The sequence below is a fragment of the Corvus kubaryi genome, unplaced genomic scaffold (assembly GCF_017639235.1).
Source record: "Corvus kubaryi isolate FWS band 111438036 unplaced genomic scaffold, C.kubaryi_AGA036_p1.0 127, whole genome shotgun sequence".
Classification (NCBI taxonomy): Eukaryota; Metazoa; Chordata; class Aves; order Passeriformes; family Corvidae; genus Corvus; species Corvus kubaryi.
Window position 1 is genome coordinate 377620 of NW_024580662.1, and position 13951 is coordinate 391570.

Genomic DNA, 13951 nt, shown 5'->3' on the forward strand with positions numbered 1-13951 from the left:
CTCCAGGCTCTGCAGGGCTCCTGGATCCCATGGGATCAGTGCCCAGTCATCCCCAGGCTCTGCAGGGCTCCTGGATCCCATGGGATCAGTGCCCAGTGATCCCCAGGCTTGCTGCCCACAGGGCTCTCCTTACCCAGCACTGATGGCCGTGGTCATCTCCACAGCAGTGGTCACCTTGGCTTTCACTGTCATGACGTTGAGGTTCATCAGGTAGTGGAAGGTCAGGTGAAGCACGTTCTCATCTGCCCACACAGAAGGGGTGACATTGGTGTCTGCTCCAGCTCAGAGAAACCCCTCCACACCCTCAGCTCCCCCCAAGGTCCCCAGGGTGCTGCTGAGGTCAGTCCCTGAGCTGCTGTCCCACCCCAGAGCCCCTCACCTTTGCACTTCAGGTCGAGGGTGACGGACAAGGGATGTCGCTTCAGCATCTCCTTGCGTTTGTCGTCCAGCTGCACGCCCAGGGTGGGCCTGCGCCGCTTCTGGGGGGGTAAAACAGCTCTCAGAGCCTTCTCCTGCTCCTCACCAACCCATGGACCTTCCCAGCCCACTGCTCTTCCCCTCCAGTCCAGTTCCCCGATCCCCCAGCACCACGGCCACAGCTGCCCTGGGGAGGGAGAGGAGCAGGAAACCAGCTCAGCTCTGGTTCCTGTCATTCCTTCAGCTCCAAGGAACGTCTCCACTCCTGGGAGACAAAGCCAAGGACCTGCTGGCCCAAAAGCTTCCCCACTGCAAGAGGCAGAACCCAGAATCAGCAAATCCTTTAGGCTGGAAGAGCCCTCTGAGAGCACCAAGTCCAACCACTCCCACAGCACTGCCAAGGCCACCACTGACCCCTGTCCCCAGGTGCCACATCCACCCGTGTTCAATCCCTCCAGGGACGGGGACTCCACCATTGCCCTGGGCAGCTGTGCCAGGCTGGACAGCCCTTCCCATGAAGGAATTTTCCCTATATCCTCCTCTGGCAAACTCTGTTCCCTCTCCTCCTGTCCCTGTTCCCTGCGAGCAGAGCCCGACCCCCCCCAGCTGCCCCCTCCTGTCAGGGACTTGTGCAGAGCCACAAGGTCCCCCCTGAGCCTCCTTTGCTCCAGGCTGAGCCCCTTTCCCAGCTCCCTAAGTTGCTCCTGACCCTTTCCTAGCTCTGTTCCCTTCCCTGGACACCTGAGGCCCTTCCCTTCACCCTTCCCCACAGGAACTGCCTGAAACACCCAGTGCTGGTGCCAGGAGGTGGGAGTGGAGGCCCAGAGCCCCCTCAGGCTTTGCTGCTGGGAGCAACCAGCATTTCCAGCCTCTCCTCAGCATCCAGCAGGAATTATCTGTAGGAGAAACACTTCCCCCAAGGACTGCTGAACAAGCCCTGGTGCACAGAATGCTGCTGGCACGGGATGGACACGGATCCCTCCCCGTTGGACACTAGCTCCCTGCCCTCAGGCTATTTATACAAAGTGGAGCAGCTCCAGCTGGAGATGTGGGATGTCAGCGTGGAGGGACACGGGAGGAGCAGCTCTGTACCCTGGCTGCTCCTGCATTTGGGACACAAACTGGAAATGGCAGCTCCCTCCTCCCAAGAAAGGTCGGGATTTGACATCGCTGCACTTCCACACACTCACGGTGAGCAGGGGCAGCTCCCAGCCCCACCCAGCCCCACCCAGCCCCAGAGGGGAACAGCTCTGTCCCTTACCGTGGTCTGTTCCTCCTCCGCGTCGGAATCGCTCTCATCATCTGTGCAGAGAGAGGGGTGTCAGAGGGACCACCCAGGGCTCAGCTCTCCCACCACCAGCAGGACCACCAGCCCTCTTCCCAAGCCCATGGCTCCCTCTGACACCCCTCTCCCAACAAAAGCAGAGTCCCAGGAGCTGCAGACACACAGGAACAAATCCCCAGGGCAACACCACAACTCACCCTGCGAGTCCTCAGGTGGCTTGTAAAGGGCTTTGGCTTCCTCCACGCTCCCTTCAATGGCCACCACCAGCTTCTTATCTGCAGAGGAGACAGGAAAACTGAGTTAGGAATCCCACTCCTGCTGGAAAGGCAGTGGGCAGAGCAGCCCTGCCCCAAATGCTCCTGGTTCCTGGTGGAGGAAGCTCCAAAAGAGGCCCGGTGGGAACAGCAGTTGTCTGGAAAGTTCCGTGAGGTCACCACAGGGTTGGATCTCCTGGACAGGATGAGGTCAGAGGATGGAAAATGATGGGTTTTGAGGGACTCTCCCTGACCCCATAAGGGCCAAATCATTATCAAGAGCCAAGAGGGGTTGGGGTCTGGCTGGGACAAGCAGGGATTGAGAAGTGGTGTCACCATGGCTACAGATGCAGCAGGGACCTGGTGTGGCCAAGCGCCGAAGTGTCCTCCACAGCCTTCACCACACAGGAGGTGTGGACAGGCCAGTGGGATCCCCAACCTGTTCCAGAAATCCTTCCTGACTCAGGGAGGCTCCAGAAAGCTCCTTAAAATACAAAGCTGCCTGAGGGGATGAAGGTTTCCAGGCGAGCTGTGGGAAAGGGCTCTACAAGGCCAGGGAAAGGCACCACCCATCTTGGAGTCCCCACCACCCACGGGTGGCACAGGGCAGGGGGTGACAGCTCTGGGGAGGCTATGACAGCACCCAGCCAGCTCACAGGCTGCAAGGACATCCCTGTCGACCTTGGGAAGGGGGGGAAGGGGTGGGAAGGGAGCTTCCCAAGCACTTCTTCCAGCGAGGCAGCTGAGCAAACAAGGTTTCAAATGCTGCTGCCTCACTGCGCCGTGGGGCCACCCCGCTGCTCTGCCCTCAGCAGAATCCCACAGCACAGCAGACGGTGGGGAAAGACCCCCAAAAAGTGGTGATTCCTGCAAGCAGGAGTGAAATCTGGCCCATGGAGGGGCACTGCCCCCTTGGTGCTCACCACAGGCCTGTCCGTAGGCGCTGGCTTGGACAAAGAGGACGTAGAGCGGCGGCGGGAGGTGCCGGGCGGTCTCGTACTGCTTGTGTGCCTGGTCGAAGGGCATGAACAGGTACTCCTGGACTGGCAGGGAGGCCTGGGGAGCGACAAGGAGAGCCTTCAGCACTGGGAAGGGAACAGCTCATCCTCCTCACCCCGAGCAAGTCAGAGATGAAGCTGGCACAGGGTTAAATATGGAGAGCCCCAGGGAAGGGCTGGCAGCTGCCTCGGCTGGGAAGGTTTTGGATCTGGAAATAACCCAGTTCCTCCTCCTGTTCTTCCCTCCCAAGGCAGTCACAGGGGGCTGGAACTGCGTGGGGCTCTCCAGGGAAAGGCCCATTTAGCAGCTCCTGCAGCTGCAGGGCTGCGGGAGCTGCCGCATAAACAAGGAGACTCTGGAGGGGTCTCGGATCTGCCCCTCGGCCTCCCTGAGTGGAAACGAAAACATCTCCAAACCCAAACCAGCCCAGGAGCTGCCCCTGGGACCGTGAGCTCCTGCAGAGCTCAGGTACCTGCATGATGCTGTTGAGTCGAGGCTGGAGGCTGCTCAGGTATTCCTTCTTCACCTCGATCTCCTTCAGGATCTTCTCCTTGCTGGTCAGGCACTCCTTGTACTTCTCTGCCAGCCTGCGGGTGGGAATTCTGTCACTGCCACACACCACAGCTCTAAACCTGCTGGGATCCACCTGGATGATGGGCTCCAGCATTCCTGCCCCAACATATGGAACCAGGAGAGCTCAGACATGGGGCAAACACTGAGCTCCCAATGCCAAGGGCAAGCCAAGGAAGGAACTGATTGGAGATGGAAAACGAACAAGGAAAAGGGGAAGCTCAGCCTCGTGCTGTGCTCCAAGGAGAGGCAGCGACGGGATCTTCCCTCAGGAGATCTGCTCCCACAGCAGGCTCTGCTGCCAGCAGCCACGAGCCCTCCAAGCTCCCTAAGAGGCTTTTCCACTTCATATTCCCAGAGTCACTTCATGTCACATAGTCAAGGTTTAATACAGCAAATCCAGGGAAATGCAAGCCCATCACGATGCTCTGAGCCCTGGACACACTTGTGTTTAGGGAGAACTCACTAAATCTCCTTATTGCTGCTGACTGCAAGCTCTTTCCCAGCAGGAGCAGGGAAACTGGACATGGAAGTGACCAGTTCCTCTCCAAGGACAAACAGACCTGACCTTGCAGAACCTGAATTTTGTTTCCAAGGAAAGCTGTGTTTGTGGGGGTCAGCACACATCCCAACAGGCTCCCACGCAAGTTCTGAGCTCCAGGGTTCACACACCTTCCCAAAACTGAGCTACTGAAATCCCTGCACGCCACTCCAGAGGCACCTCGCAGAAGATTCCAAAGCCAGCCCAGCACTCCTTGGGGTTGCACAGCTAAAAACACCAACATAAATGATGGATGGATGGATGGATGGATGGATGGATGGAGGGATGGAGGGATGGAGGGATGGAGGGATGGAGGGATGGATGGAGGCATGGATGGATGCCAACAACATCAGAAAAGGCCCAAAGCACCACTGGCATCGGCTCTTGAGCAGCTGAACAGGCCATGTCCCACCTCAGCAGCAGTGGGAGATGGACAAGGGCATTCCCTAGACACCACACAGTGAGGATTGGGAATTCCAGAGCTTCTCAGCAACTTAATGTGCAGCTGAGGGTCTCCATGAGGTTTGCAATGACCATTTTTAAGCAGGACCCTCAGAGTTCTGCCAGCTGAACACTCCTCCGCTTGTGCCACAGGCAGAGCCAGCTGGAGGATCCTGGCTGTGCCTTCCACCAGGCAAAAGCAGCCAGGTTTTAGGGAAAGGGTCTGGGAGAGGGGAAGCACGAGGGGTTGGAAGCACCCAGCACCTCTCACTGCTCTGCTGAGCTGCCCTCAGGCAGCACCCACCAGCACATTCCAACGGATCTTTCCAGAAGGTGCTCCTGGCCACTGTTCCCCAAACACAGGAATGCTGTGTCATGTTTGCTTTTCCCAGGGGACAAGAGTCGGAGCAGCTGGGACAGCGGTGACGCCAGCAGCAGGACACGGGGCTGTCCCAGCCCGGCGTGGTTGGCAGCAGCTGCAGCCAGGATGGGCTCCCTTTCAGGGAGCACAGGGATCAGCAGGCAGTGACAGAGAACTCCCTGACCTATGGAACATGGACCCCAGCTCCACACAGAGGGAATCTCCCAGCCACGCAACAAATGCCTTGTTCCACACTGATCCAAGAGGCAGTGAAAGACTTCATCCCTACATTTGCTCTCCCAGCAGATCCCTGGAGCAGAGGCACGGAGTGGGAACACCCCTGACCCACCTCTTGCGCTGCTCCAGCTCCCAGTCCAGGCGGGCCAGGGTCTGCTGGTGGGGCTCGGTCAGGGTGATGGCAGGGCGGCTGATTTCAGGGGGGGCCTCTTTGTAGAACTCCTCCAGGCTCACCAGCTCGATCTCCTCATGTTTGGACCTGCCAGGACACACGGATCAGACCAGGGAAAAGTGGGAAGTGCCCAATGTGTCCCACAGGAGAGCGTCCCAGTGGTGCTTCCTGCCCCGACTTCCCTCTGCTACTGAGCCACCACCATCAGTGAGCTGAACTTGTTTTCTCCTTCACTGCCTGTGCCTAAAGGGGCTTCAGGAGAGCTGCAGAGGGACTGGGGACAAGGCATGGAGGGACAGGACACAGGGAATGGCTTCCCAGTGCCAGAGGGCAGGGCTGGATGGGATATCGGGAAGGAATTGTTCCCTGGGAGGGTGGGCAGGCCCTGGCACAGGGTGCCCAGAGCAGCTGTGGCTGCCCCTGGATCCCTGGCAGTGCCCAAGGCCAGGTTGGACACTGGGGCTTGGAGCAGCCTGGGACAGTGGGAGGTGTCCCTGCCATGGCAGGGGTGGCACTGGATGAGCTTTGAGGTCCCTTCCCACCCAAACCATTCCATAATTACACAACACCTGGAGCACCTGCTCTGCTCCTGCAGTGAACTCAAGGAACATGGGAAGAGCTCCCAAAGACGGGAATCATCCACCCATCCCAGACACACCACTGCTCCCTCTGCTCCCTGGCCACACTCACTTGAACTCCAGGCACTTGGTGATCTCTTTCTGCAGGTGCATCACCTCGTAGAGCAGGTTCTGGAGCTGCAGGTGATAGGCATCAACCTTCTGCTTTGCCTGAAACACAGCCAGAGCAGGGATGGAGCAGGAAAGACACCCCAAGAGAGTCACCAACACCCCCTGTCACAACAGCAGCTTGGGACAGCAGGTTTTAGGGTATGCAACGATTTTTGGGTGGAAGAATGACATTTTTAAGGGCTGGGGGAGCAAAGGATTGTGACATGAGCCCAATCCTGCTCCTTCCAGCATGTTTCAAAGCCAAGGCACAGGACAGGGCTCATTTGCTGGGGCACACAGAGCTCCCTCTCTGAGAACTCTGGGTATGGAGCTCCCAGGCCAATCACCCACCCATCTATACACCTGCACAACACCAGACCCTTGAAACAGAGCTTTCTGACTCTCCACTATGTTCAAGACAGAAGTAGACACTTCACTATTCATCTAATCACAGCTCCCCACATTCACCAGGAGTTTATCAGGCTTGGAGTCTCCCAACAAACCCTCAGCTCAAACCCCACGGCCTGGCTGAGGTGTAACTCCTCACACCACATACACAGAACAGGCAGGACCAGCCCCATGTCCCACCCCCAAATCCCAAGCTGCATTCCTCGCTCCCAGCCTCTCCTGGGTACCTCGTGGGTCTGGTCCCTGCCTTTCTTCAGCCGGATGTGAGCCAGGCGGTTCAGCTTCTTCAGGGTCATGAAGTGCACACAGCTCTGGACGCGCCGCTCGTCGATCTCCGAGGCCTGAGGGGCAGGAGGGAGGGGATGGAAGCAGGAGAGATGGCTGCAGGGAATTCCTGGCACAAAAGGGGCTCTGCTATGGAGCCACATTTATGCCACTGAGGCTTCCAAGGGAGCCTCCCCCTGCCAGATCACAGGGCACTGCTGGGAATCACTGGGAGGGGGGGGTCCAGGCTCCTAAAAAATCTCTCCAGTCACTTTTCCCAGCAGTAGGAACAGAGGTGGTTCAGCCTGAAGCATCTGACATGTCCCAGGAGCCTGGGACAAGGGAGGCTATTCTATTTCCAGAGCTCAATCCCTGCCCCAGGAGCCTGGGAAAGGAAAGCTGCTCCATTTCCAGAGCTCAATTCCCTGTCCCAGGAGCCCCAGTCAAGGAAAGCTGTGCCATGTCCAGAGCTCAATTCCCTGTCCCAGGAGCCCCAGTCAAGGAAAGCTGTTCCATTTCCAGAGCTCAATTCCCTGTCCCAGGAGCCCCAGTCAAGGAAAGCTGTGCCATTTCCAGAGCTCAATTGTCCAGGAGCCTTGGACAAGGGAAGCTGTTTCACTTCCAGAGCTCAATTCCCTGTCCCAGCAGCCTTGGACAAGGAAGGCTGTGCCATTTCCAGGGGTTCAATTCCTGCCTCAGAAGCCTGGGACAACGAAAGCTGTGCCATTTCCAGAGCTCAATCCCTGCCCCAGGAGCCCCAGTCAAGGAACGCTGTGCCATTTCCAGAGCCAATTCCCTGTCCCAACAGCCTTGGACAAGGGAAGCTGTTCCATTTCCAGGGCCTCAATTCCTGCCCCAGGAGCTGTTCCATTTCCCTGCCTCTGCCCAGGAGCCATCCCAGCTCCTGCTGCCTTTCCTCTGGGATTAACGGGAAAACACCAAAGGACAGACACGTTACACCACACACAGAGGCCTTTCCTTACATTTTCCTTGATGCCCCGGCTCTTCAGCTCCTGGATCTCTGCCATGAGCCTCTGGAGCTCCTGGCAGGTCTCCCTGTAGAGCTCGTAGTCCTTGATGGGGTCGCGCAGATCCACCTCGCTCTCCTCGCTGTAGTACCTGGCATCCTGCCAAGGCAGAAACACCTCCCCTGGCTCATCCCTCCCACCTGCAAAGGGCTCTGTGGGACGAGCTGCAATTTCTGGCTCTGCCCATGAATCCCACAGGGAGAGGAGTCAGTTCCAACAATCCCAAACCCACCGGTCACTAAAACACCTGGCATGTTTATGTTTGTTGTTATAAACGTGAATCCACACAGTTGGGGTGGCCTGGGCACGGCCAGGAGCTGGACTGGAGGATCCTTGTGGATCCCTTCCAACTCAGGATATTCCATGATCGACAGGACCACAGAGGATAAACCAGGAAGGTTGTTCCTCCTCCTCCTCCACCCTGATCCCCACTCTGGCTGATCCTACACTATCCTGCTGCTCATGGGAGGGTTTGAAGGCACCATGCAAATCCCTGAGGGATCCTCCAGCCTTGTGCTTGCTCTCCAGAGGAGCGTTTGTGTCTCCTGAAAGAGATGGAAGCAGGTTTAGGAATTCACAGCAGGAGTTTAAGAGGCATTGGAAGCTGGGGGAGTTGGATCTCACAATTCAAGGAATCCCAGAATGGTGTGGGTGGGAAGGGACCTTAAAGCCCATCCAGTCCCATGGGCAGGGACACCTTCCACTATCCCAGGTTGCTCCAAGCCCTGTCCAACCTGGCCTTGGACACTTCCAGGATGGGGCAGCCACAGCTGTTCTGGGCATTGTTTTCCAGCAGGGAAAACCAGGCCAGCACAGAGGGGTGTGGGAAGGTCCCTGGGCAGGTCTGTACCTGGTCAGCGTCGCCCTTGCCCCGCTTGCCCTCGGCTGGGACCCCGTCCGTGCGGATCACCTTGGGCTTCCTCTTCTTGCTGGACTCGGAGGACATGGTGCTGCCAGCCGGGCTGGGGAGGGGGCACAGGGGGAGTCCGTGGGGGCCAAACCTGCCTGGATTGGGGCTATCCCGGGCTCCCCCCGCCAGCCCCGCCTGGGCTCTGCAGCGTCCCCTGTGCCTCCCTCCCTCCATCCTCTGTCTCTCAGCCCCCCCGGTCTCCCCAGACCGGCTCTGAGCCCCACCAGGACCGCGGGCCCGGGGTCTCTGCTCCACCACAGCTCCCTCAGACCCTCCACTCCCACTGGGCTCCCTTGGGACACCGGGCCCGAGGGCTCGACCCCCCCAGGCCTCGGGGGCTCCACTGCCCCTGAGCCCCCAGACTCCAACACACCGGGGCTGCGGCTTCTGCATCTCCAGAGCCCCCCAGATCCACAGATCCGGGACTCTCCGCTCCTCCAGAGCCCCCCAGACCCCCAGCACACCGGGCCCGAGGCCTCAGAGCTCCCCCAGACCCCCAGCATGGAGCCTTCGCCCCTGCACACCAGGACCCTTCACTTCTAATGAGCCCCCAGCACACCGGGCCATGGACCTTCCGCCTCTCCGGAGCCCCTCCCAACCCAAGGGGCCCGGGATTTTCCCTCCATCCCCTCCCGGGGGTCCCGGTTCGCCCCCCGCACTCACCGCGCCCTCGCCTCCGCGCCTCCCGGAAGTGACGTCACGGAACAACAGAGCGCGGAGCGGCGGCGAGAGGCTGGCACTGCTGCAGGCGCCCCCTAGCGGATCTGATGTCCTGGAGGACCCGCATGGCGGGGGCGTGGCTTCGATAAATGGGCGTGGTTTGTGCGAAGGGGGCGTGGCTTAAGCGAAGGGGGCGTGGTCGCTGCCCTTGCTCGCAAACCCGGCGGGGGGGGGGGGGGGGGAAGGGGGCCGCCCTCGGGGGGAGACCCCCCGCACTGGGGGCACTGGTGGGACTGGGGGGGCTCCTGCTGCAGAAGGGCCCCCACAGGAATAGGGGGAGCTTGGATAGGGGCTCCCGAAGCATTGGAGGGTGTCCGTGGGATTGGGATGGGATCCCCGGTGGCACTGGGGGACATACATGGGCTTGGAAAGGGTTCAGGATGGGGTCCCCAGTGGCACAGGAGGTACCTATGGGATTGGGATGGGATCCCAAATGGCACTGGGGGGTATCCATGGGCTTGGGATGGGATCCCCAGTGGGGTGAGGGGCATGCAGGGGCTTGGGGGGGGCATGGGATGGGGTCCTCGGTGATGGTGGGAGGATCCATGGGTTTGGGGAGGGCTTGGGATGGGGTTCCCAATGGCACTGGGGTGGATTCATGGGCTTGGAGGATCACGGGATGGGGTCCCCAATGGCGCTGGGGGGATCCATGGGCTTGAGGATCACGGGATGGGGTCCCCAATGGCGCTGGGGGGGATCTATGGGCTTGGAGGATCACGGGATGGGGTCCCCAATGGCGCTGGGGGGGATCCATGGGCTTGAAGGATCACGGGATGGGGTTCCCAATGGCACTGGGGTGGATTCATAGGCTTGGAGGATCATGGGATGAGGTTCCCAGTGGCACTGGGAGGATCCATAGGCTTGAAGGGTCATGGGGTGGTGTCCACAGTAGCACTGGGGGGTTTCAGGAGCTTGGGATGAGGTTCCCAATGGCACTGGGGGGTATCCAAGGGCTGGGCTGGGGCTTCACTTGGGGTGCCCAGTGGTACTGGGGGGATCCAGGAGCTTGGGGGGGAACTGGATGGGGTCCCTGGTGGTGCTGGGTGTATCCATGAGCTTGAGGGGAGCACGGGATGGGGTCCCTCATGGCACTTGGGGGTATCCATGGGTTTGTCAAGGGGTTCCCAGCGCCACTGGAGGAATCCGTGGGCAGAGGATGTGGTCCCCAGCAGCATCAGGGCTACACTGGGGTTTTGGGGGGTACCTCAGTGTATCACAGCACCCATGGGTGGGGGGCCTTTGGTGCAGGAAGCACCCATGACATGGGGCAGGGGGTGTGACCAGCCTGGGGGGGTCACACCGAGCACCCCCAGTACCGCCCTCCCCACCCTGAGAGGGGCCCAGGCTTTGGCATATTAAATATTTAATTGGCAGCAAAGGCACCCACTGGGCTCATCAGGAGCAATTAAGCCCCCCCCCACCTCTGCAGCCTGCCCAGCCCCCCCGGCAGCACCATTCTGGGCACCCACCACAGGATGGGGGGCTCCCACCTTCCCCTCCCCGCTCTCATCCCCTCCAGGGCACCCCAAAATGGGCTGGGGGGGAGAGCTGGGGGGGAGCAGAACCCCCCCCAGGCCTTTCCCAGCAGGGCCAGGGCACAGGCAGGGAGCCCCTGGGGGTGCAGGGACACAGCCCTGGCACAGCCCCCCAGTCACTGCAGGGGGGAGATCTTCAGGGGAATCATGATCCGTGATTCCATGGTCCGGATCAGCGGGACTGGGGAAGGAAAGGAGAGAGAGAGGTGAGGGCAGGAAGTCCCCACAGTGGGATGGGGTACCCAGCACGGGCAGGGGGTCCCCAAAGCGGGTGGGGGTCCCGCTCACCAGTGTAATAAACGTTCTCATCCCAGCCCCTCTTCCTCCAGGCCGCGTTCCTCGTCTCCTCCCGGGACTGCAGATCCCTGTAGGCTGTGGGGAGAGGATGGGGCTGGCACCCTGAGCCCCCCAGCCCAGCCTCCAGGCTGGGGGTGCCCCGGGGGTGACACCCCCTTACCCCAGAGGTGATGCACCACGTAGAGCTCCCCGATCTGGGAGAAGAACCCCCCGACTGCCTCCTGGTTCTCCTGGCGGTATTTAATGGCCCGAGCCCTGCACAAAGCAGGGGACACATGGAGGGGCTGCCCCAGGGGTTCCCCCTTCTCCAGAGGGAGCTTTTCCCACCTTGGATCCCTCCATGCTGGGAAACCAGTGGCTTACCAGTTGTTGCCCCATTCGATCATGGTCCCTGGCTGGAAACAAGGGAGGAAAACCAATCAGAACCTCCCTGCTTGGGGTTTCTTCATCCAGGAGGGAGGAATTTGGGGGGCTGCCCCCCAAAACCTGGGGTATATCAGCCTGAAGAGCCCTCCCTGAGGCACGGGGTGACCCCCACCTTCAGCTTGTAGGTCCTCAGCTCGTAGATGTTTGGTCCCTGCCGGGGCTGGGGCTCGTTCCAGAAGCTGAATTCCAGGAGCAGCTGGTTCCTGCGGGACAGCAGCATCCGGCTCCTCTCCTTGCGGAAGTCCAGGTACTCCTGGGGACAGCCCCAGCCGGGGGTTTCGGGGTGGGGGCGACGCGGGCCAGGGGTGTTGGGCACAGGGGTCTCGCCCCCACCCCGGTGGTACCTTGTTCTGCCGGAGCTTGCTCATGCAGTCCATGAGCGCCGGGTACCCGCCCGAGAAGCGCCACAGGTGCACTGCAAAGAGGGTTTTGGGGGTGGGGAAGAGGAGCAGCACCCCAAAATCCTACCAACATCTCTGCCTTCGGAAGTGGAGGCAACGGGATCTGCCACCTGCCCTCACCTGCCTGGTCCTGCTCGCCATACCACGTGTTCCAGTTGCCCACCAGGTCACAGGGGTAGTCGGGGTCCGAGTGGAGCTTGGGCAGCACCTCCTCTCTGTGGGGGCACAGAGGGGGGCAGTGGGGTGGGGGGGCAGCACCCCAAAACCCTCCCAGTGCCCCTCTTTGCCCTCCCAGGGTTTGCCCAAACAGGATCTGGAGCAGCTTTGGGGCTGCATCCATTTCACAGCGAGGGAAACTGAGGCACGGCACAGGGACACGGACCCACCCAGGAGCCCCGGGAGCCCTGCACGAGCCCTCCCAGCCCTCTCACTCCAGAGCAGCACCCCAATATCCCGCTGGGATGCTGGGAAGCCCCCTCAGTGTGCTCACGTCAGCTTGTTGTAGGCTTCCAGGCACTCCGGCTTCACGTTGTGAACTGCAGGGACAGGAGAGGGGCTGGGAAGGGGGGAAGGAAGGGGAAGGATCCAGGAATGGGGGTCCCAGTGGGTGAGGAGGGGCAGCAGAGCGGGGTGCCCGCCTTTTTCCCGGCAGGAGCACTCACACTGGATCTTGTAGAGGTTGCTGGTCTCCTTCTTGGAGAGGAGGTTGGAATGCGCGTCCTTGCGCGGATCCACCTTGTGCACGAAGAGGGAGCGGAACCAGCTGCCCTCGGCATCCCTGGAGTACCCCCTGCGGGACAGCAGGGCAGGGGAGACACCGGGAATGACCGGGAATGACCAGGAATAACCAGCTGGACAGCAAAATGGGATCCAGAGGCCTCACTGCCAGTCCTGCGGGCAGCTGCCTCCGTTGTCCGGCTTCCGGGGGGCCCTGGGACTTCACCGGCTTCTGCTCAGTTCATACTGGGAGCCCTGTCCCAGTTCTAGGGTGGGTCTGTCCCTAGTGCCAGTCTGTCCCCCTGAATCCAGATGGATCCCAGAATCCAGAGGGATTTTGGCCATGCTGCCCCAACAGAGCAAGGGCGCTGCTGTGGGGGTGTGGGACACGGGGGGCAGCCCCATGGGAGCCCCCTCAGCCCCAAGGGCCACTCCAGTGGCAGTGACCCCTCCATGGGCAAGGGGACATGGGGCAATGGGGGCATCCATAGGATCCCCTTTACCCAGGGGCTGCTCCAGTGGTGGTGACCCCTCCGTGGGCAAGGGGACAAGGGGACATGGGGCGACGGGAGCAGCCCCCCAGCCTGTCGCCCGGGGTCCCCCATCAGCCCCAGGGGTGGCTCCGGTGCCCCGGCGAAGGTCGGGTCCTCCCCAGGGTAGTGGCGGGGGGGGGAACGGGGCCCCTCGGCCCCGGGTCCGAGCTGCGGCCGGACCTTTGTCCCCAGTGAGGCAACGACCGTGGGGCCACTCCGGGGGCCGCCCGCGGGGTCCGGGAGGGCCGCGGGGTCCGGGGAGGGCTCAGGGGGCTCAAGGACGGGGTTGCGGGGTCTTCGCCCGGGGGGATGCGGGGAGCGGGGGGGGGATGCAGGGTCCGGAGGGGGTGAGGGGTCCAGGAGGGGATCAGGGTAGCGGGGTGTGGGTGTCCCGACCCGGGGGGATGCAGGGTCCGGAGTCCGGGAAGGATGCAGGGTCCAGGGGGAGGATCAGGGGAGCGGGGTGCGGGGATCCCCTCCCGGGGCGCTGCGGGAAGCGGGGGGGATGCGGGGCCCAGGGGCCCGGCCGGGTCCGGGGGGGCGGGGATCGGAGGGCTCAGGGGAGCGGGGTGCGGGAGGATGCGAAGAGCGGGGGAGATCTGGGCCTCAAGGCCTCAGAGGTGGGGTCTCAACGGGGGGGCATGCGGGGAGCAGAAGGGATGCGGGGTCCTGGGGAGATGCAGAGTCCAGGGCGGGAGGATGCGGGG

The 13951-nt window shown here is 61.3% G+C and overlaps 2 protein-coding genes across 3 annotated transcripts in view; both read right to left on the reverse strand.

Annotated features, from left to right (window-relative positions):
• The window catches only part of THOC5 (THO complex 5), a 13573-nt gene extending 3620 nt beyond the window's left edge, over window positions 1-9953 (reverse strand). The window contains exons 1-13 of one of the 2 annotated variants that reach the window (XM_042023214.1): window positions 9279-9953; window positions 8556-8667; window positions 8188-8250; window positions 7661-7804; window positions 6641-6754; window positions 5968-6065; window positions 5218-5364; window positions 3428-3542; window positions 2880-3012; window positions 1900-1977; window positions 1679-1719; window positions 380-479; window positions 134-242 (exon numbers count right to left, since the gene is read on the reverse strand). In XM_042023214.1, the coding sequence (XP_041879148.1) occupies window positions 134-242; window positions 380-479; window positions 1679-1719; window positions 1900-1977; window positions 2880-3012; window positions 3428-3542; window positions 5218-5364; window positions 5968-6065; window positions 6641-6754; window positions 7661-7804; window positions 8188-8250; window positions 8556-8651 (1238 nt within the window). In that variant the 5' untranslated portion in view covers window positions 8652-8667; window positions 9279-9953. The remainder of the gene's footprint in view (window positions 1-133; window positions 243-379; window positions 480-1678; window positions 1720-1899; window positions 1978-2879; window positions 3013-3427; window positions 3543-5217; window positions 5365-5967; window positions 6066-6640; window positions 6755-7660; window positions 7805-8187; window positions 8251-8555; window positions 8668-9278) is intronic. The other variant, XM_042023224.1, reaches the window with a different exon arrangement.
• A 784-nt stretch (window positions 9954-10737) lies between these two features.
• On the reverse strand, window positions 10738-13492 carry NIPSNAP1 (nipsnap homolog 1). The gene is given in 10 exon segments (XM_042023250.1): window positions 10738-11051; window positions 11159-11242; window positions 11328-11422; window positions 11531-11562; window positions 11706-11846; window positions 11938-12008; window positions 12115-12209; window positions 12485-12530; window positions 12657-12701; window positions 12704-13492. Coding segments are annotated over 10 exon segments (741 nt in total). The 5' UTR covers window positions 12771-13492; the 3' UTR covers window positions 10738-10986.
• Between the last annotated feature and the right edge of the window lie 459 nt (window positions 13493-13951).